Raw genomic sequence first — 23,018 nt, forward strand, 5'->3', positions numbered from 1 at the left:
AAAAATGCAACTTTGTATTGCCACGTGACTGACTTGAAGAGACAGAATATAATTAATGTCTTTAAGTTTTCTCAACAAATAATTATTTAAAAGGGCTATTAAGATTTGAAAACAAAACAGGTTATTTGTTAAAGTACATCCCGCTATGAGATGTAAGTATTCCCTTGTTGTTAGAAAAGAAAGAAAAATCAAAAAACAATAAATAACACACAAAGTTGTTTTTTTGTCTTATGAAGTGGTCAACTTAAAAATAGTTTCTGCTTGTAAAATTATAAAAGTTAATTTGTGATCTGTTTAATGGTCTCAATGCATTATTTAGCTGCAGATTTTATTTCAGAAGGATACTACGCTGAGTATTCTTTATTTAATACTTTCTTTTAGATACTTTAGAAATTGTAGAGTATTTTTTGTTGCTGAAATAGAAAAGCAAAGCAAGTGCAATTATCTTGAGACATATATTGTACTGGGTACATACAAATCTGTTAACGGTTCAACTTGCTAGCTATTGAGTGATGTGTTGGTATACATCTGAATGATCGATTAATCTAAGCAACAATCGATAGATTAATCGATTACAGTAATAATCGTTTAATGCAGCACTACTTGTTACTAAAGCTGTTGTTACTATTGCACAAGTTCGATACAATAATGATGATTTTTGAAAGCCCCCGTGCATGTCTTGCGAAAGAATATTATTATGGGCATTTTACATAAACATTTAATTTAAAGTCGATTTGCTTGCTCTGGGTATAGAGAGTGTTTCGTAGTGTAGTAGATTTCCTGGAATGGGACGTCTCTTTTAGTGAGGCTAGCGCTTGTCTTGTGTGTCAGACTTTTATTTTTAGCTTTGTTTTGTTTTCTTTATTAAACCCGGCGCTAGGGTTACCGTTGTTGGTACTCTAGCGTCTGGCTTTTGTTGTTTATTAAATCTGCGCGCGTGTGCGGCGTGTTAACACTCACTGCTTTGTGTCTGGTTCAGTATTATTCAGTGACGACCCACGTAGGTAACACTCTGGTACAGCAACCATTAAACAATTACAACTAAATCCCTTTTAAAATGTCTTTAATTATTTTTCCTGAAATACTTCCTTGCATCAATAATTAAATTACAGTAATGAAATTACTGACAGTACCACTAGATTTCAATTCCAAAAGGATATTTGATTTTCTGTTTGTGTGATATCAAATTTATTTCAAAAAACAGGATTGTTCTCCTAAAGCAAAGGACTACCATTTATGGCTGACAGTTGTCTGTTTGTAATGAAGTCTAATTAAAGTTTAGATTTTTCAACTTGAACATTTAAGTGGTTCATATTTTAAGAAACACAAGGTTGTTCCTATGATGTCCTAGAAAATAAATAGATGAAATGTATTTATTGATTGTTCTGTCATGGGGGATGTTGTATCCAGTGCAGCTGGCAGTATGCACTTTGTTTAAAAAGCACATTCATTTGGTCTAAAGTTCATTTCAGGAACTCCATATTTAAATACATGCCTGAAGTTAATTAGTAATTCTGGTTACCCAAAAATTAGTGATATCAAAAGCTTCATCCACTAGGTAAATGGAAGGGTCATGGGAGTAGAGTCTTTCATTGTGTAAGAGCTGTTTTCCTAAGTACATTATTGTTAAAGGCCCCTATAGTATGAGTTACTTCAATCTTTTGTGATGATCTTTTTTTAAACAATTTTCGGGTTGGAACATTGCTAATCGCTTTGGAATGCTTGTCGAAATACCTGGCCTGTGATTATGTTTATAAAGATAATTACAGGAGAGCCAGCCTTGGAGCATAATCTTCCTTTGAAAAGTGTTTGAACTTTTAACTCTTATTGTGATTCTTGGGAGATGACAGTGGGAAAGGTCAGCCTGGCTGGATATAATACCTCTGTTATTATAAACTTGTCTATATGTCGGTCTCTCAGATACATACTAAGGATATGTTTAACTCTGCAGAAACTTGGTCCAGCTTGCATGAAGGCTTAATTATTGTCTGTTTTCATTGTGTTTAAGAACATATAAGCAACCTATTTTGACCTTTGTTAACATTACCATCAATTATACCTGTCTACGAACTAGAACTATATTTGTACAATACCTTAAATGAAACAATATGTTTTACCTTTTAAACGTAGACTATATGCATCATTTTTATTTTAGTAAAAATACATCTAGATATATTTTGCTGTCGTTCAGATTCATAATTCGTTTTTTGTTAAGCCAACCAGTTCATGCTTAACCTAACACATCGGAATCAGTAGTTTTTATCATTGTTTTCTCTCTACTTACATCGACAAAGCAATGTTACACTAAAACATTGATGTTTTTGCACAAGGTGGTAAGGATATTTAAGTTATACCAAACGTCAAATTTCAAACAGTCACTGTAACACTGGCTTGCAGTGGGGAACTAAGATATTCTACCATTGACAGACAAATAAATACATAAGCATGATCACTGCATTTCTTTTTAGCAAAAATATAATGGATTTCAAGGTTTTTATGTTCAGAAGGATCGTTAACTTCAATATTTTTGCTGTACAAACAGATGCTAGTAAAATCATCTGTGATACCCCAATACACTGCTTTATTGTATATAGTGTACATTCTAGAGCTTTGATTGGTGTGTAGATTAATATTTATTTAGTGCAGCGAAATCAAAGTGATTAATCCTGAACCATGAACCAGACAAAGAGATGGTGATTAATGTACATGAGGTTTACAGAGCCACAATTAAATTTGCTTGTTTCTGCTACATCAATAGGGGGGAAAAAATACCCTGAAAAATTCCTGTAAGTATTGCAAAATCCAAATTTATGAATTGCTTGTGCATCTCTGCTGATAGAATAATCCGTAGTTAGTCATACAGTAAGCTCTGTTGTGGAAAATAATACATGTAGGTTTGTATTTCATTGGACGTTTTTATTTTATTTTTTTGTTTGCAGATGTTATCTGCTTACTAATTGGGCACAAAACTCAATAGCACAAATGTCGTTGAAAATAAGAATAATGTACTGATTTGCATTTGGGAGATTACTCTTTAGAAAAATATACTTAGTTTAGCTTTACAGAGACTGCTGATCTCAAGTGGGAGGAGGACAGATGTAGTGGTTTCATTAAAAGTGCTTTTTTTTAAGCAGCAACCTTCTAAGCATAGTTAAAGTAAAAATGCATAGATTATAATTTTAATGCTAAAGTGTGAAACGCCCCATTTGTACTGAAGTGTTATAGCCATCGAGACAGCCATGCATTGGCCATCACGTGATATTGGTTACGGGGGAGGGGGCTTAGACACATCTAGTTTGATATCTCATCAGAAACAGGATAAAAGAAGAGAAGTGGATGGCCAGTTACAATAAAGTTGCAAGGTTTGCTTTTTTTGTGACAAACTTTGGTAAAAGTTAATGATTTTTTTTTCTCTACAGTTATTGTTTGTTTCAGGGCTTTCTTTTAAACTTAATTACCTTCTCCCCTTTGTTATGACTTGGGCGGAAAGTTTTCACCATGTCAGGAGAGGTCGTCACACATTCTTTTGCAGCTCTCTTCATTAATTCCTCTTTGCAGAAGCATTTTCTCTCGTGCTGGGAAGGTAGAAGGGTGTAATAGAAGAGCCCTGAGACATCAGCAGGAAGCTCTAAGCTGGTTAATGCAGTATAATTGTCTGGACATAGACTCGCCTTTGTTTGTGCAGTTCACTTTGAATCAGCTGTAATTAACTCCAGAGTGTTTCCAGATTGCCAGCAAAGAAAAATTACAGTTTTTCTGTTTTAAATTCAAAAAGACATTAACTATGTAGATTGCTTTTTTCTTTGATACAAGTTTGTCTTGTAAAAAATAAAAAATAAAAAATAACAACCTAGTCAGAGTATAACTGTTTAGTCTAGTGTGGCACTTTGTTTTTTTTTTTTTTTAGTAGTTGTAGTTTTGTATCTCTGCAGTCTTTTTGTACCGTCTTTGTGCTCCTGAATAGCTTACAAGCAAGGGTGATCTGACGGTTAACCCCGGAAGTAAAAAGTCAGTGTCAATAGAAAAAACACTTTACAAAGGTCCGTTGTGATTTTTGACCTTTTAAAATACCAGTACAGGTGAAAAAAGATTATATTTTCACTGGGACGCAAATTGAGCTGCCACACCCTGCTTTGAGTACACAGATTATGCAATTTAAAAAACGGTGGATTTTAATATTGGCTGAAATGAGTTAGGAGCATAAGGGAGATCTTCAACTGATGCATCTAATATTACACCTCTGTGTCCACCCTATCTCTCCCTCTCTCTCTCTCTCTCTCTCTCTCTCACTTTCTTTCTTTCTCTCTCTTTCTTCTTTGGGGTTTTAACAATAAAGGTTTAAGCGTCGATGTAACCTTGGAAGCCAGAGACACTCTTGATGCCTGCATAATACGACTTTGATGGATTTTTCATCAGTCCATTCTGCATGGCAACAAATAAACAAGTATAATTACACTTGTGAAGGTCTATTCATTGCTTTGTCAGGATTAGATAGATATATGTGCAGTTTTCACACTGAGACTCCCTTTTGTCTTTACCTAACTCACTATGACACATTGATAGAGGATTTGGTGTTGGGAAAAGGCCATTGCAGAGACAGTGATGACCTTTTGGAATCTTGATGTAATTCAAGGATATTTTGTTTATTTTCTTATTTGACTTGTGCACTTTGTAACCACACTTGTGATCTGAGTGTAGTAACTTTTAACCTGTGTTTAGTGGAAAGTCTCTTTTTTAAAGGATTGATGCAATTCTAAAAGCAGATGGAAGGAGGGAAGGGGGGGTGGCAATGGAAACAATAGGCTAAGGAATCTTTTAGCCTTCTTTCCCAAGAACTTAGCACTCTGGCATTCATTTCCCATTATTCTCCTCTCTTGATCAGATCCTATTCTTTTTAATCACTTCACAGGCAGTGTCTCAACAGACCGTAGAAGAGGGTTGGGACAGTTTTAATTAAAAAACAGAGGTAGAGCCAGATTTGTGCTTTCTTTGTTCTAATGTGAACAGGAACACTTTCAATGCAGGGGATCTCTTCCTGTCGTTTAGAATGCACCCTTTTTTTGTAGCAAATCTTTGTGGAGGTGGGTTTTGTTGTTTTGCTGGACTGAGTTTAGACGGCATTTACTGGAGAAGGACAGCAGAGGTTAGCAATTAAGTTTCCACGAACAGAAGTCATTAGGTTTGACATAGATTTTAAATGTTTTATGTCACAACATTAGTCAATAAGGGTGTAAACAAGGAACATTGAACAACACAGGTATGTACTTGACTCATTCTTACTTATGGGACTTCAATGTTTCAGAGCTTTTAACAGACTGCTTTGGTGTGCTGAATAGCATCTCCGCAGTCCTGCATTGTTTTGTTTTGGATTACCATAACAGCAGACGATTTGAAACACATATTTAAATGTATTGAAATGGTTTCATATATCTTTGTTATGAATTGACAAGTTATTAAGGCAAATTGTGTAGATAATAGTGCTTTAGCAGTGTATTGTGTTTAGCAACAAAAAATGGCTATGCATACTTCAGTTGCTAACTTTTTAGCTGATTGTGAATGATCATAGTACAAAGGAGGAATATCAATATGAATGCTTGAATGCTTTTAGTATAAAGAAGTCATATGCTTGTATCAAAACAAGTATAGCTCTCAGCTGTTTAGTGATTTGTACCATACTTTATAATTAATCAACTTATAATGATTCATATGCGTAGCCAAGAAGCAGAGAGACAGACTTATCCCATGGTGGCATCCAGTACTTCCAAGTGTGAAGGTATAAATTATTCATTGTAACCTGCCTAAGCAATACAAGGAGCTCTTATTTGTCTGCATTATATATCAGTGTTTTCAAGTAGAAATTGTATTTGTTTGTGTTGTCTGTTTTGGAGTTACATGGAAAATGAATATTTTAAGGAAAATATATGCAAATATTTACATTGTTTAAAATAGTATTTGTTGGTTAGTCAAAATATAATTTTTATTTTAAAAATATTTTTCTAAAAGATATTTGTAGTCTGGTCATATCTTATTAGTCTTGCTTTGTTCTACAGGGATGTAAATGATAGTTACGCAGTTTTATTTTGGTTATGTGGCCCAAACTTTCTTCTGCTGAGTTTCACCCTGTCTCCAGCAGCTGATGTAGCTTTTGTGGGCTGCAACTGCATTCCCACCAAAGGGAATACATTGTTTAAGTTGCCGGCCTGCAGAAAATGATGGAAGGATTTTCACCAGTGGGGCTTGCATATGATTTGTTAAAGCTATGGGAGAAGTTGATTGAGGCAGGAGTTGAGAGATGGACAACACACCAGGATTGATAACATCACAATGGTATTTGAAATGGTATTCATTCCGTTTTTTTTTTTTTTTGTTTGTTTTTTACGTGCGATTGGACTGGATGCACTAAATATGCATTTATGTTTCGTTGCCTGTTGAGATAGCTGAAGCGTGGGGAAGAACAGTGATTGGTGCTGAATCAGGACTTGTTAGAGACCTGCTGTGGGCTCTCTCAGAAAGATGATTTGAGGTAAGCTGATTTACCCAGTAAAAGGGAGGAGCTGCTCTTTCTGGCCAGGATGGTGGTAATGTAAATTTGCTTGGTTTTTCTTTATGGTTCAGTTTTAATCATGCCAGAGTAATGTATAGCATAAAATAAACTTTTGTAAGGATATGCATTGATGTAAAGCAGGCGATGTGGTGTTTTGATCTTTCGAAAACCAAATGAAATGAAACAGGATGGTAATCTTGCCACATTAGATGCATGTATTTAAATTGCATAAGTGTTTTAAAGTAACCTTTTTTAAAATGTTGTATTATATATTGGATTCGTACATTTGAGTGTAAGTGTGTGTATATATATATATATAATATATATATATATATATATATATATATATATATATATATATATATATATATCATGAAGGCATTCCTGCACAGCAAAGCTTTTTCCCCAAAAGAGGTGCCGACCATAAGGCACTTTATATATTAATATTAACATAATTAACAGCAGTGGCATATAAACCATGCATAGCCTGCTCCATGATGCTCGAAAGTCTCTTCTTCTTTAAGACTTGACCGCTAATATTACACATCAGATTCCTCTTACATTTTATTTGAAAAAAACCTTTTTACAGTTGGCGCTGCCTAATCGGGATCCTGATAATGGGGATTGCTGCTTAAATGGGATACAGCTCTGGGAGACGGTTCTTCCCAACACTATTTATGTTGTGGAATTGTGCCATAACTTTAATTGAGATACAGTATTTTCAAATGATGAACAGAGATAGATTTTCAGAGCAAAACAGGTTGCGTAGCACAGTACAGTGAGTGCAGGGAGTATGTGACTTGCATAAACCATGTCGAACTCTTAAAGAAGGAGGAGTTGGTTTCTCAGGCTGCTGTTGCAAAGAAAGTTGGTGTGTCAACATCGCAGGCGCGATTTAATTTTGTTTAAGAATTGTAAAAACATTCCAAATTATGTATTTAACATTAAATCATAATGTGATGTGATTTCATTATTTTTCTTTTCATTAAAAAAATAAAAATCCAAAAAATTTGGCTAAGGTCGTCTCAACTGCCTCTCGTTTAATTGTGACAGCCGCTTATTGGGATATTTTTCTTTTTTCTGAGACATCCTGATGAAGCAGTCCTGACTGTATTATTATTGGGGGGGGGGGGATTATGCTCTTTAAAAATATATAGAATTGCTTTTAAACAATAACAGCATTTTTTTTTTTTTTTTACAGAATACACTTTTTTTACATTAATATTACCTTTTTGTGCAGTAATTATGCATTATTTATTTAAATTTAACAATTAAAAAAAATTGTTTTTCCCTTTTGAGCTTTATATAGGGGGTTTTCAGACAGCTGTAAATGTAGCAATGAGCTAGTATTGAGCCATGCTATTATTTAATTAAAATGGTTTCTTTCACCTTATTTTCTATCCAGGACCCTGTCAGGCTGGATGAAATGAGATCCCCATGTAATGATTGCCATGGAAACCTGTGACTATACTACTATCTCAAGGCAGGAAAATGGGCAGAACATATCAAAGCTATGTGAAACGACACATCTTGATAATGAGGTGCCAGAGAAAGTTGCAGGGATGGAGTCTGACAGGGAAAACAGTCCCACAGATGACAACCTGAGAACGGATGAGAGCCGAAGAGAGATCTTTTTGGGTTTTAGTGCAGGGAATGCTGCAGCCACTCGGGTTGCCTCAGCTAAAGCGATCCCTTGCAACGAATGTGCCACTTCTTTCTCAAGTTTACAAAAATACATGGAGCACCACTGCCCAAATGCCCGCCTTCCCCTTTTGAAGGATGAAAATGAGAGTGAAATAAGTGACTTGGAGGACAGTGATGTTGAGAATCTGACGGGGGAGCTAGTTTACCAGCCTGATGGGTCAGCTTTCATTTTTGAGGACTCCAAAGAAAATGGCCAGAATGCACAGCCAGGAGCGAATAATCTCTATTCTCCAGCAATGTTTTCAAATATTCGCACCACTGCTGGGGAGAAGTCTGAGCAATCTGCCGCTTCACCCATGTCCTTCTATCCACAGGTTATCAATACGTTTCATATTGCTTCATCCTTCGGTAAATCATTTACAGCCGATCAGGCTTTCCCAAATACCTCAGCATTTGCAGGAGTTAGTCCTGTGTTGCACAGTTTCCGTGTCTATGATCTCCGACACAAGAGTGATAAAGACTATCTTACCATTGATGGCGCTGCCAAAATCTCCTACGTGTCCAAAGATGTTCCTAACAATGTGGACTTGTCCAAATTTGATGGTGGTGTAAGTGATGGGAAAAGGAAACCAATTTTAATGTGTTTCTTGTGCAAGTTGTCTTTTGGTTATATTAGGTCATTTGTAACCCATGCTGTGCATGATCATCGGATGACCCTCAATGAAGAGGAGCAGAAACTTCTCAGTAATAAGTACGTCTCTGCCATAATACAGGGGATTGGCAAAGACAAAGAACCTCTTATAAGCTTTCTGGAACCAAAAAAACCCAATTCTGTTTTACCCCATTTTTCTACTGCAAACTTCATTGATCCTGATTCTAGCTTCCGTGGTTTATGGAACGCTTTTCATGTTGAAAATGGTGATTCTTTGCAGTCTGGCTTTGCATTCTTGAAAGGAAGTGCGAGCACTGCTGCCTCAGCAGAACAGCCATTAAGGAACATCCAAATGCCAAAGGCTGAAATGAACCTTGGGGACCTGTCTGTTTCACCAACAACCACCCCATTTACCTCTGTGTCCCTCAGCCACTCAGCATCTGGGGTAGGAAGCAGGGACCAGGAGAACAACTGTGAAAGGCAAAAGGAAGTTAGCACTTTGCATTCAAATGGTGAGTTCCCCATCAAAAGTGAGCCTGCAGAACCAGTGGATACAGACGAAGATGAAGATGCTTACTCAACCGAGCTTAATGGTGATGGCGCAGGTGAGCTAGCGGATAGTACCAGTAGCAAAGATTTCCCTCTCTTAAACCAAAGCATTTCTCCTTTATCATCCGGTGTCCTAAAATATACTGAAAAGGGTACCTCTTCTTCCTCTGTATCTGTTTCTGATGACCTAGATAAGACCAAACAGACTACTGCAAATAGGGATAGTAGCAACGATACCAATAACTATTGCATAAGTGGCAAAGGCTTTACAGATGCAGGTGCAAGTGCCACAACTTCTCATCTAAATGACACAATGCGAGCAGATGACGAGAGTCCGCCTACTCCTCACCAGCACATCATGACCACCGACACACCAGGGACAGGGGAAGGGTCGCCGGGGAGTGGCGTTGAGTGTCCCAAGTGTGACACCATCCTTGGATCTTCCCGCTCCCTAGGTGGCCACATGACCATGATGCACTCGAGGAACTCCTGTAAGACTCTGAAATGCCCCAAGTGTAACTGGCATTACAAGTACCAGCAGACTCTGGAGGCCCACATGAAGGAGAAACACCCCGAGTCCACCGACACCTGCGTTTACTGCAAGACAGTCCAGCCTCACCCCCGGCTCGCCAGAGGCGAAAGTTACACGTGTGGCTACAAACCCTTCCGGTGTGAGGTTTGTAACTACTCAACAACTACCAAAGGCAACCTCAGTATTCATATGCAGTCTGACAAGCACCTAAACAACGTCCAGACTCTGCAGAACGGTGGCATTGAGCAGGTATTCAACCACACTGGGCCGGTCTCCACTGGCAGCCTGAGTGGCTGCGGGACACCCTCTCCCTCCAAACCAAAACAAAAGCCCACCTGGCGCTGTGAAGTGTGCGACTACGAAACTAATGTGGCCCGCAACCTGCGCATCCACATGACTAGTGAGAAACACATGCACAACATGATGCTGCTGCAGCAGAACATGAAGCAGATTCAGCACAACCTGCACTTAGGCCTGGCCCCTGCTGAGGCCGAGCTCTATCAGTACTACCTGGCCCAGAACATTGGCCTGACTGGGATGAAACTGGAAAACCCAGCCGACCCGCAGATGATGATCAACCCGTTCCAGCTGGACCCCAACACTGCTGCAGCCCTCACACCTGGACTGGGTGAGCATCCGCCTTCTTAAGTTTATCCGAGCAATGCATTTGTTTTTATACTAGCATGCGATAACATAACTAAATAAATAAATAAATAAATAAATAAATAAATAAATAAATAAACATAAAAAAGGTTAGCATAGTGCAGAAAAGTGTTAACATTTTATGAATAAATGTATAGTAATTATAAATTTACATTACACCAACAGTTGTTTGAGGGTTGTGTGTGTGTGTGTTTAAGTGTTTGCATCTTTTTTTTGCAAATGATGGCTTAATGATTAAACCTGTACCCTGCATACTGAAGAGCATTCAGTTTAGAAGAATAACTTGAGTAAAACAGCACCAGAATAAAACTGGGAAATTACAATTAGACGAGCATAAATTAATCTGTGTTTTTTAAGGGATACAAGCGTGGCAGGCTTTTTATATTGATCAACTTCCATGTCACACAAATTTAGGGCTGACATTATGCCCGGTGGGAGTAATTAAAACTATCTGATGAGGGAATTTAGAAGTTGAAAGGGATGATTGTAATTGATCCTGATTCAATCCTATTACAGCTTTTTATAGTTTAAGCTTTAGAGAAAGCATACTCCTCACCAAGGCTTTATTTTATCAAATCCTTTGTGTATGCCCTGTTCTGCTCTACTTTGCCTTTTAATTTTTCTCTCTATCTCGCTCTCTCTCTCTCTCTCTCTCTCTCTCTCTCTCTCTCTCTCTCTCTCTCTCTCTGCAGTTAATAATGAGCTGCCACCAGAAATCCGTCTTGCCAGTGGTCAGCTAATGGGTGACGACCTGTCCGTCCTCTCTGCCGGGGAGCTGTCACCTTATATCAGCGATCCATTGGTGAAGCTTTTCCAGTGTGCTGTGTGCAACAAATTCACCTCTGACAGCCTGGAGGCCCTGAGTGTGCACGTGAACACAGAGCGATCGCTCCCTGAAGAGGAGTGGAGGGCTGTAATTGGAGACATCTACCAGTGCAAGCTCTGCAACTACAACACCCAGCTCAAAGCCAACTTCCAGCTCCACTGCAAGACTGATAAACACATGCAGAAATATCAACTGGTGGCCCACATCAAAGAAGGGGGCAAAGCTAATGAGTGGAGGCTAAAGTGCATTGCTATTGGCAACCCTGTGCACCTGAAGTGCAATGCATGTGACTACTACACCAATAGTGTGGATAAACTGCGTCTGCATACCACCAACCACCGGCATGAGGCGGCACTGAAACTCTACAAGGTATGTCACTGACTTAGCTTTACAGCTGACAGTAAGATGCCATAAAGTTTACATTTCTTTCTTTTTCTTTTTCTTTTTTTTAGAATGCTTGCTCAGTTTTTGTTCATTCAAGCAAAAGCTACACATCTCAACATTTATTGTGGCGCTTTAGTTTAACATTAGTGTTCAAAGGGATTTAATCCCCTTTCTGTTCACTCTTTTCTCTTTCAGCTAGTCTGACTGCTTTTAGTGTATTAAAGAATTGGGTCAAAATGTCAGAGGGAAGAATGAAAGAAAAAAATAAAATAAAGAGTAACCGCAGTAGTCTGTTGAATAGAAAAGGTTTCATGAACTGTTCACGTAACTTTAGAAATTGGAATTGTAGGTGCCCATTTGTTTAATAATTTGTAATAAAATGTGTGAATCAGTTTTATTTTGGTAAAACCTAACTTTCTCCAATAAAGCTTTTTGTGTAATGTACTCGTGTGTAATCCTCCAGTCAGGATGTTTACATAACACAAAGTTAATTGAATTCTTGCAAAAATATGAATAAATTTTGGTGACATGGTCAGAGAAATAATTGTTGTTTTCAAAGTCTTCACTTACTGTAATCAGTGGAGTGGCAAAGGTTCTTACCGTCGTATAAACAGCCCCAGTTATTAACCAGGAGTCCAAGGAGGTAAGCAAAGGTGTGCGTATTTACTGTATACTGTACCTTTACTGAATCTGCAGGGCGGTGTATTTATACATTAGAGATTATGTACTGATAAACAGTACTGATAAAAACAGTAAGCATAGTAGTTATCTTGTACAGTGCCTAATTACTGACTAATGGGTCTTCCGGTGTTCATTTACTAGAGTGGCATGATTGCATAAAGTATTATATAAAATATAACATGCTGACATCAGTGATTGACATCTTAAACTCATTAAAGTATTTTTCAGTTTAAAATGTATTCAAATAATGAGTATATTAAACAGCATTAGTCACTTTTGGCATACTGTGAACTTGGCAGTGCAACTGGTATGAGCAGTACTGTACGTTATCAATTTAAAGGTAAAGGGGTTGTATTGTAATTGTGTGTTTTTTTTGTTTGTTTGTCTTTTATTGTCATATTACACATTTTACAGTATTAATTTGGTTATCTGGACTATTAGGAACCTAGTTTGTTTGGATAATACAGGTTTACTGTACTGCACTCAATAGGCAACAGTTAGAGACAAATCTATTCTTTATGCACAGTAGGTATTCTAAAAAAAATGTTTTGTTGTTGCTCTTAAACTCACTATTCTGCTTCATAGTTGCATTTGAAAACCCTTTCCAATCTCATATTATTCATGTATTCAGACAGTGTAAGTAATGCGGCTGATAGTAACCGAACAACAAAGGGTAAATCCTACACAGAGTGAAGTCAGCATGAGCTAAATGAAGTCTTGAAAGAATTGCATGTGGAATTTTGAGGCCTTGCATTAGAGAATGAAACTATGGGAAAAGGTTTAGAAATCCTTAGTAGTTTAAAATGAATTGGCTTCAGTAATTCTCTTAGCAAATAAAAAGGTTCCATGGCAACAAAGAGCATTTCACATTATGTAGGAAGAAGACTAGATTGAACATTTAGAAAGAGAGAAAAGCCTAGCAAAGATATTTTCCTTATAGCCCCAAGCTGTATGGTGGAATAGATAGTATTTTTTGTTTTGTTCAGTAGATGCTTCTCCCCCATTTTATATAGTTGCAACATAAATGGTTGCTACTTATTATTGTATATTGTATATCTTTTTGACTCACCTGCTGCCCATTACAGTCTATAATAAGTACAGTATACTGCCAATAAGTATCAAGAGGTTTTGCGTATTAAATAGCATCTGAGCCATAATACCTTTTAAATCTATATTTTTTCATTCTCTTAGCTGGTGTAACAATTAAAGATTAAAAGCATGTTGTTTTTCTCTGTGAATGTTATTGATTATTTAAATTAGCTGTTGGGTAATGATTTGCAGATGGGAGTATAATACCCATTTCTGAGTGGCTGAAAGGTTGAAGGTGAAAGTTTAGAACACAGGCACCGTCGTGTGCCCAGCTGCCCCTACATTAAACAATTGAATGGAAATGTGTTTTACAGATGGCGTTTTAATGTGTTTGGCACGAATAAGACCGTTTTACTCATAGACATGCACTAGTAAAAAACTATTGCTTTATTTAACCAGAAAAAACACACCTTCTTTTATGTTTTAAGGTAAAAGGCATATGGGACTAGTTGTTGGCAAAGCACACAAAAGAACAAAGTGTTGATGACCTTTCCATATGGGCTTGGAATACAGAATATCTTTATGGCTAAAAAATGATTCAACAAACCAACAAAAGCATATCAATGTTTTATCAGTGCTTCATACTGTAAATTTCAGCTTAAAAAAAAAAAAAAAATCATTTTAAGTCATATTAACAGCATAGTATTGATTGACTTTAATAATAATACGAATGAAGTTTGATGTAATAGTCATTACACATTTTATAACCAAAGGTAGTTGATTAAAATGCTATCTTTAAGAAAACCAGTGCTCTTTCAGGTGTAGGCTATAGTAAACAGTACAAGTTATGCCAGGAAATATTTGTTGCTTTAAAGAAATGATTTAGACTGTAAACTTGGGTCATTTAAAACCAAGAACTTTCACGGTCTAGAATCCTATGCAAGTAAGTACAAACAGCATGCATCACCTGTTCTTCAGCTGCCCTTGTACTCTGGAGTATTTTAACTTAAGAGTGTCCACTGCATCTCTGGCTAAAAGTCAGAAGCGATGAACTGCTAAATTACACCAACCTCCTTTTTCCCCTGCATCTGTCATCAGTGAAGCAGAATAGCCTGTCTGGATTTCATAATGCCATTTGCATATTTGGGTTTTTTAAATCCGCCAGGGCCAATGCACACATAATGCTTGTCTCTATCATGAGCAAAGAGACACAAATGGGATTTAGTCCTCTAGTGAATTTAACTACAACTTATTCCCAGAGGACAGTGGAATAGGCTATCTCATTATTCTTGATAAGGATGGTACATTGTTAAGGGTCAGATGCACAACAGAGAGGGGGAGACATGAGTCCGAAATGGACCGACGTGGGTGGATTTTACATTTTTTCTATGTTTTTCAATCAGAGCGGCATGTTATTAACCAAGCAGTTATACCACACTCATCACAGTAGGTCAGCCCCAACCTTCTCATTTGAAAATCAAATACCCTAGATATGTAGTTCTAATTATTGGACTGTCATGGCACCAATCTGATATAAATGTACAAGAGATTGAGCTGAATGTATTTGCATAAAAATTCACCAGAGAATTAAACACAGCATTATTAGATATATAATCAAAAGGCTGTTTCTGTTCTTAATTGCTTCTCGCTATTTACTGCACATGGCATTTTGATCACTATTAGGACCTTCAAAACAACAACAATGACAAAATTTGCTAAAATGACAACAGTTGTTTGCTGCAGAAGGAGTGTACTCTGAATATGAATTACTGAGCAGCCGTCAGATTGCTGCAGTGAGGGGAGGAAAGGTATGAACTAATATTGCAGAAGTCGACTGTATTCCCAGATGCTGTACAGTAAAATGAGACAAACAAAAAATGAAGGTGATTTTTTTCCATGAATAAATGTATTTCATTCTGGTTGTTAGCCCCCTGCCTCACACAATGAATGGGCAGATTATTCAAATCATCTCGGCTTTCACCTGCAGACGGATTACAATGGAAATCTTTCAGAGGTCCGCGAATGAAAAAAAAAAAATAATTAAAGCATAAAGACAGATGAGTGTGAGGACACAAAGAAAGAGTTTAGTCTGGGCTTCTTTCATTAATCCTCATAGATATTAATAGAACTTCCCTTATCCTTCATGGTCATAAGCAGATGGTCATTTCAGCACTTGAGGGCAAGAGCTTGGGTTCAGAATGTGTTGATTGACATTTGATACATATTGTGTAACTGCGCCTCCCCCTAAACCCCCCAGACCCCTCTTTCTCCGGTGTGCTGGAAGATAGCATTTGATAATGCTCCAATATTAATAACCAGATGTGATCTTCTTCCTGCCCCCGGGGTCAGGCGGGCTGGCCAGGTCAGTCCATTTGTCTGTGTGCAGGGACTGTGAAGTCTATTCAGGATGACAGGTATGGGAAGGGAAAGAGGGCGGTAAGCTGTAGACCACCAAAAGGGAACCTCTTCCTCCGGCTGGGAACAAAAAGAGTGACAGGAGCTGCTGTAATTCCCCCCCCCCCCCCCCCCCCCCCCCCCCAGTTTCTCTTGAGATTTTAAACCAGCTTAACAAAGGATAATGCATTTATAGAGATAGGACCAATATATTTTGAAGAGAAAAAAAGAAAAAAACTAGATTGTAAACATAAATGTGATAAAAAAAAAAAAAAAAAAAAAAACATTTTCTTTTCATTTAGACATATTTTAAATAAATGTTTTTTTCATCCATTTTCTTCAAGACTAACTTAGTTTCTTGAGAAAACAGAAATAAATGAAGTATTGTTATTTTAATAAAAATATGTAGAATATGAATAGCTGCTATTGGGGAAAAAAAATCAAAAAATCTTAAGATTTTTATTTATTATATTTAATAAAATGTGACATGTATTGGTAAGATTATTCTTCAAAGGGAGGATGTACATTTAATTTTATTATAGATTAAACGATTGATTTGGTGTAAATTTAAAAACTGTCTGTTGTAGCATTCACAGATTACTGGATACTTAAAGGCAGAGAGGAATACATACAAACAAACATCTGAAGAAGTGTCTGTTTTATTAGGATTATAGAAAGTAAGAAATTGCAATGCAATCAATACAACAAACATGTGTTTTTTTTTTGTTTTTTTTTTTAATGTTTTGTATCTGTTGACTCACCTACATGTGAAGTATTCTTACCACCAGTGGTATTGTGTGATGCTGTAAAATGTTAACTTCTCATTAATACATGCTGTAAACCCAAAGGTAGAAGCTATTCCTTTCTTAATTGATTTTAAACATTAGTTGCTCATTGAGTAGATAAGTAGTGTGTGATATTCGATTACAGGGCAAGGCTCTCATTTAACCTTCTGTTCTTTCCTGGCCAGGATTTCAAACACAATGCGATTTACCTCCCTTAGGTTCAGTAGGATTAGACTTCTAGAAGTAATCCTTAATGCTATGAAATAGACCTGATATAACTTCCTTGTTTACTTACTTGTCTGGGATTATGTTCATTTATTTCAGAACATTTACATACATTTAACCCTTTGGATCCATAAAAAAAAAAAAAAAAAAAAAAAATCAACAATCCAATTCAGACATTTTTATGTACAGTAAACTTGTAAATGTTTTATGTACAGTAAATGTTTTTTTTTTTTTTTTTTTTTTTTTTTTTTTTTTAAATAAGCACTACTGTATATCTTAGAATGGAGTGTTACAAGTTATGGACAAACACAGTATTGTTCTAGTGTATGCACATATTTACACCAATATTTAAAAAACAGAAATGCAAAGGTAAGGGATGTTTTGGTAGTTTTTTGTTCTCTTTTCTTAAAGGTAAAGTTACTAAAAAAAAATAAAAAAGCTGACCTTATTTCCTCTTGGTGCTCTAGGAGAACAAAGGAACAACATTACAATAATCTTCAAAGCAGGCCTTGGTATGTTGAGTGGACCCTGGTATGCAGACTGGCTAAATCTTTTCTCTGAAAGACAATGTAGTTCCTATTATGGATGAGGACAGTATAAACAGTGGCCTAAAGCATTAGTGATATTAGTCGTATCCACTTACCTAGCAGAGGTCTGAAAATAGGAGGTATTTAACTTCCAAATGAATGAACATTTTTCGCCGGTAAAGGATTTAGTGAGATTGAATTAAAAGCAAGATTGCTCCGAAGGATGTGTTCTTTCTGACTAACTTAAGTTGCAAAGCATGCTTTTTGAAAAATAACAACAATACTAATAATAATAATAATAATAATAATAATAATAATAATAATAATAATAATACTATCTAGAGATTTTATGTTTTAGGTTTAAGTAAAACTGGCATTCACTTGTTGATGTTTGTAGTTTCCTATTTAATGAGATGCAGATTAGTAAGCAAAGCCTCCATGTTTCTGTAAGTCAAAAAAAGAAAAGAAAAAAGAGAACCTGAAAGTGAAGTATTTAAATGCACTGATTCAGAAAACATGCAGTTGTGAGCCCTTACTTGTTTAGCGCTTATCTGATTGTAAGACATGCTCTGAGCAGCCCTTCTTTTCAGTAGCCTGACACAGGCCTCAACCACCAGACCAGAAGGGAAGCTAAGCTAATGGGATGCACATGCATATTTTAAAATATTTTTTACAGATGTTGCACAGTACCTGTAGCACCTACTGAAAACACAACAATAAAGTTTCGCCCTAGATGTCAAAAGTGCTTATGCAGGCTCATTTGAATCGGCCGACTACATAGTTTAGAGTGCAGACACAACACAATTCTCCTACGGAGAAGCATTTAATAAAGCACATTAAGTCATTTATTTTGATTTAATATCAGCTTTCCAAACAGTTTACCATGATCGAGGGCTTAGTGGCACTTGGTCATAGTAGCAGTGGAGATTTAAACCTTATAATTTATAAATGTTAGAGTTTAATGTTTAGAACATATTTATAAAACATACTTGTCTTCTTCATACTAGAAACATCTGTTACAGCTTTTCTATTAGAAAAAAAAAAAAATGTTATGGACATGCCAGTCTGAAGATAAGGCAGTCTGCCATTTTGAATGTGAATCCAGCTGAAAGTGCACTCTGTGCTAACAGTGAAAACAGAGAAAAAGACAGATGGTTCACTTTATTTTAGTAATTGTAATTTGTTGTTCATTAGAACTTCCCACACAGACATTCCTTATTTGGAAATATGGAGACTTTTTCTGGGTGTACTAAGTCCTAATGTATATTCTTCTACATTGTAATTAGTGTAGACATTTGATTGGCGGTTGATTAGACCAGAATTATTTCTTCAACATGAAAATTAATTGTAATTCGATGCTACTTTCATTAGTTTTCTTTTAAAACTGCCACTACTTAATAGTGGAGTTTGTTCTGCAATATCGAATATTATTATACCATTAGCAAAATGCACACACAGCTTTCAATTTGCATGTTTTGGCTGAGGACATCCCGTAATTTGTTTTCCTTGTCCGAGAATCTATTACTTTTAAAGACATTTATTACTTAAGGATGAAGACAAAGAGCTTTAAACCATTGTTTGTTTGTTTGTTTGTTTTTTTTAATATCAGTGGCCAATCATTGTGCACAACAGCTTAGCAATGTCTCCCATGAAAGTGAGCCCTGTTGTCATTTACAAGCACATGATTGTATACATAAGTTAAGTGCTAAGCCTGCATCTTTAAAAGTTCTCAATTACTTTGGGTTTTACTAAGTCAATAAATGCCAGAAAAGGCTTTACAATCCCTAGTAATTAGATTGATGTTTACTTTTCTCCACAAATCTCTTTTTCAGTTCCGATAATGACTCTGCAGAGGTGAGTTTATTACCTGGAACCTATTTAACATCTGCATGAGAACTCTTAGAGCACTACTATTCCATATTCATCATTTTTTACTTTTTTGATTTTAGCCACTGTGTTTTTTTTTTTTTTTATATCTAAGCACTGACCAGCAAAGGCCTTTAATTAATTAATTAACTCTATAGGGTGATGCAAAACCTTTGACCATAGCTGTACACTGAAAAAATGGTGTTGATGCATATGCATCAATGAAGAATCTCTGGATTGTCTCAGACCGAGCTGTAGACAGGAAAGCTTTTAGTGTAAAATTCAGGTCAGTTAATGCAGTGAGGAAGAAGTGTTCAGATGACAGATTTTAAATCACCATAATATAAATATGCCTCCTTTTTCATCCGGAATTTACTTTCTTTCAAGATAATTTAAAACAGCAGTCGTGCATGTATGTCTATCTTTTGTAATTTTAAGGATAAGGACAATGAGGAATAAATGTTGCCCCTTAATCCTCCATATCCACTTGAAGAGCGAAAATATATTATGCAAATCAAATACATTCATTATGTGTTTACATTTTTTAATCTCTGTAATTTAGTTCTAAGAAGATGAGAACTCATCTTAGCCTTATTTATTCTGAATCCCAAAGCAAGATGCCATTAAAATCTTTATCCCTATGGCTTGATGAATAAAATAGTTTAAATTAATAATATATATATATATACGCGCACACGCGCACCACACGCACACACCAACAACGCGACACACACACACGCACATACACACAAAAAAAAGACCTGCTTCTAGTTATATCAAGCTGAGTTTGTGACTATAGAATTGAATGTGAAGTGGCTTATTATGTGTGGCATGTTAAAGAAAAAAGTTTGTTAAACTGTATTTACTTTTTAAATTAGTGAGTGAAAACAGTGCTAACAGCAATTGATGGAGTATTGCACCACAGATCAATTTAACTTAGACTAGAAGACATTTCTCACAGTCAGATTCGCAGTACAGACTGGGGCTTTCTAAGGAATCATAAAGAAATACTAAGAAATACTTATTGTTAATGATAAAGAAGAACAATGGCAGTTCAGGTGGTTTTTAAAATATGAAATAAATTATTGGCCATTCTACCTGTCTATCAATATGTATTTTATTTTGGTGGAATTTATTGAAACACCACACATGAGTGCTGATTTTATACTACTTGTAGAAACTTTTATTTTCTTCTTTTGTAACCACACAACAAGCTCCCAAGCTGTACATTTCCATAGCTTATGATATAGAGACTAAAGAGAGGATGTGTGTGATGATATTAATAGTAAGATTTGTTAAAAGCTAACTGTGCTGACTTGTGGCAGCTAGCTCTCAACACAGTTTTTACTTCTGTTCAGTGTTTGGACTTAAATGTGTCATATTTCTGTTTTGTTGGGATTTAGTAGCGTTGAAATTAGATGTGGGCAGCTAGACTAGAAATCTTTGTTTGGATGCTGAATATGGAGTGATTACTCTAAATGACATGCTTGGAGGAGACTATTCAGCATTACAGTAGTTGTAGGATTTATTGAGGAGAGACCCTGGGTGTGGTGTCTAAACTGGTCTCTGTGCCACTGCTCCTTAAAATAAGAGCCACCTCAAGACAAAACAAGCACTGCTGAAAGACACATTGTAGTAATCCAGTTATTTCTTTGGCTTGTATTTGTTATGGTGATAATAATAGTTATTATTATTATTATTATTATTATTATTACATGACCTAACCAGACGACCAGTAAGGTTGTGCAATGGCAGCACCCATGAAGCCATAATTATAAGTGACTTCAAATAAAAAAAAAAAAAAATAAGGGAGGCAATTTAGAGGTCTTCCATGCATTTCTTTGGAGTCTGTTTAAACATTCAAAAGGATGGTTTTCTTTTCTATTCTGTGAAGTGCTTCAGTTTTTCAAGACGTTTGACTTGTGGAACTCCTTTTAGACTTTGTAAAGGCATACCTTTCCAGTAACAATTTTAGTCAAGTTGCCAACTACTACATTGCCAATGATATAGCATTACATTTATTTCTTCAGGCTCAATAGTGGTTACTGGTAACATGTGTTTGTAGGGTGTCAGTATTGATGGAATTTTATACCTGGCCAGCTTCCAAGTAATGCTGGTATGTGTTTAAAATAGTTTAAGGAACAAAACAGGCTTTTGTTGTTTTTTAAGTCAGAGGCCCTAGCGGTACACTGGAAACTCTTCTATAGTTCCAAAGGCATACAAATAAGTATTACCGAAAAACGCTGAAGGAAAGAGAGAGGGCTTAATTTTACCACATAGATGTTATTAAGAAATTTTTGTGGTGAAACAAGGTTCCAGGGTAATTATGCCATATATTATTTTAGATATGTATTCATTAAATTGCTGAGTCCTTAGTTAACGAGTGGAATATTTAATGTTTACATAGAAAGACTTTATTTGTCCGTGGTACAGAAGCTTTCTTCAGGAAATCAGATTTCAGACTGTATATCTTTAGGCCTATTGCAGTTTTTTTCCCCTTCTGGGCAACTTTGCAGAAGAGAAAAATGAGTATTTAAAAATACTGTCAATTTCATTACATTTATATTGCTGTTGTTGTATAGCATTTATTACTTTAAAAATATTTAAAATACTCATATCTCCCATAAAATAAAATATGGTTATTGTTCAAAATTAAGACTGTCAGCAATAATAAATATATCATTTAATGTGTGTTTGTGCCAGCAGAGACAGAAAGTTTCCTGTGATTTGAGGTTCTGTCTTTGATGAGTGAGGGAGTCTCTTATGTACTCCTTATGTTCTCATTTGCATTGTTTTGTCACTGTCTTTTCTTTCTGCCCTTCGTAAGTACCAGTCACCCATCTTGCCTACCACAGCAACACAGCAATCGCTGGCAGCAGGGTGATGTACATTGGCATTCTGAGAGGGACCCAGGGACAAACTGCTAAAAGAAATGATTGGTCCCTCCGGGCTGCAGTCTTGGTTGATTGCCAAACAGTAATCCAGTACAATTAGCCATCAAAGAGATGAGTGTTCCACGTTAGTATTGTAGATTGGCTCACAACCACCTGTAAAAACAGCTTTTGGACATGTCAGAAAATCCATACATTTATTTTCAGTTCCTTTTGTATTAAGTTTATTCTCTGATTTGTATTTATTGTGCCTGTCCGGTAGAATGTTTTATTTTATTTTCAGGAAGTATTATGTAAACCTGGGGTAAAATATATTTTGTTACATCCAAAGCCTTTATAACAACAAGTGTTTTCTTTCTAGTCTTTCCTTGAACTGTTTTTATTTTAAGTAGTAAACCTGAAATTAAGTAAAAACTCAAGGGAAAGTCATAATAAGTTACATGATGCCACAATCATGTAGATTCCAACAGTCTGTATGTAACCGCTTACTGGGGCTGGCAGAAATAAAATGGTAAGTTTAAACCTCATAAATCAGAAATCCCTGAACTAGAGGTTCAGAACAGCTTGTGTTTTTGCCAAAGACGACTATAAAAGGAAAAAGAAAAATACAGTATTTTAATATAGGTCTTAAGCAAATAGCCAGGAATTTGCTGATTTGTGATAAAAGAAAAGGCAAGGTTTTAAAGGTATAAGCAGATTTGTTTCAATTTAGTGGGTGTGCCCCTAACTTGATAATGAGTTTTTCCTTTGTTTCCTCTTCAGCAGATACCAGATACCAGTATATATTTATATATATATTATATAATATATATTATTATATATATAT

General features: G+C 36.1%; 1 protein-coding gene across 2 annotated transcripts in view; it reads left to right on the forward strand.

The window, feature by feature from the left end:
• Positions 1-23,018, forward strand: part of zfhx4 (zinc finger homeobox 4) — a 91,895-nt gene that overhangs the window by 15,968 nt on the left and 52,909 nt on the right. For both annotated transcript variants that reach the window (XM_041247524.1, XM_041247525.1), the window contains exons 2-3: positions 7,950-10,549; positions 11,277-11,779. In XM_041247524.1, coding sequence (XP_041103458.1) covers positions 7,987-10,549; positions 11,277-11,779 — 3,066 coding nt within the window. In that variant the 5' untranslated portion in view covers positions 7,950-7,986. The remainder of the gene's footprint in view (positions 1-7,949; positions 10,550-11,276; positions 11,780-23,018) is intronic.

The sequence above is a fragment of the Polyodon spathula genome, chromosome 4 (assembly GCF_017654505.1).
Source record: "Polyodon spathula isolate WHYD16114869_AA chromosome 4, ASM1765450v1, whole genome shotgun sequence".
NCBI lineage: Eukaryota > Metazoa > Chordata > Actinopteri > Acipenseriformes > Polyodontidae > Polyodon > Polyodon spathula.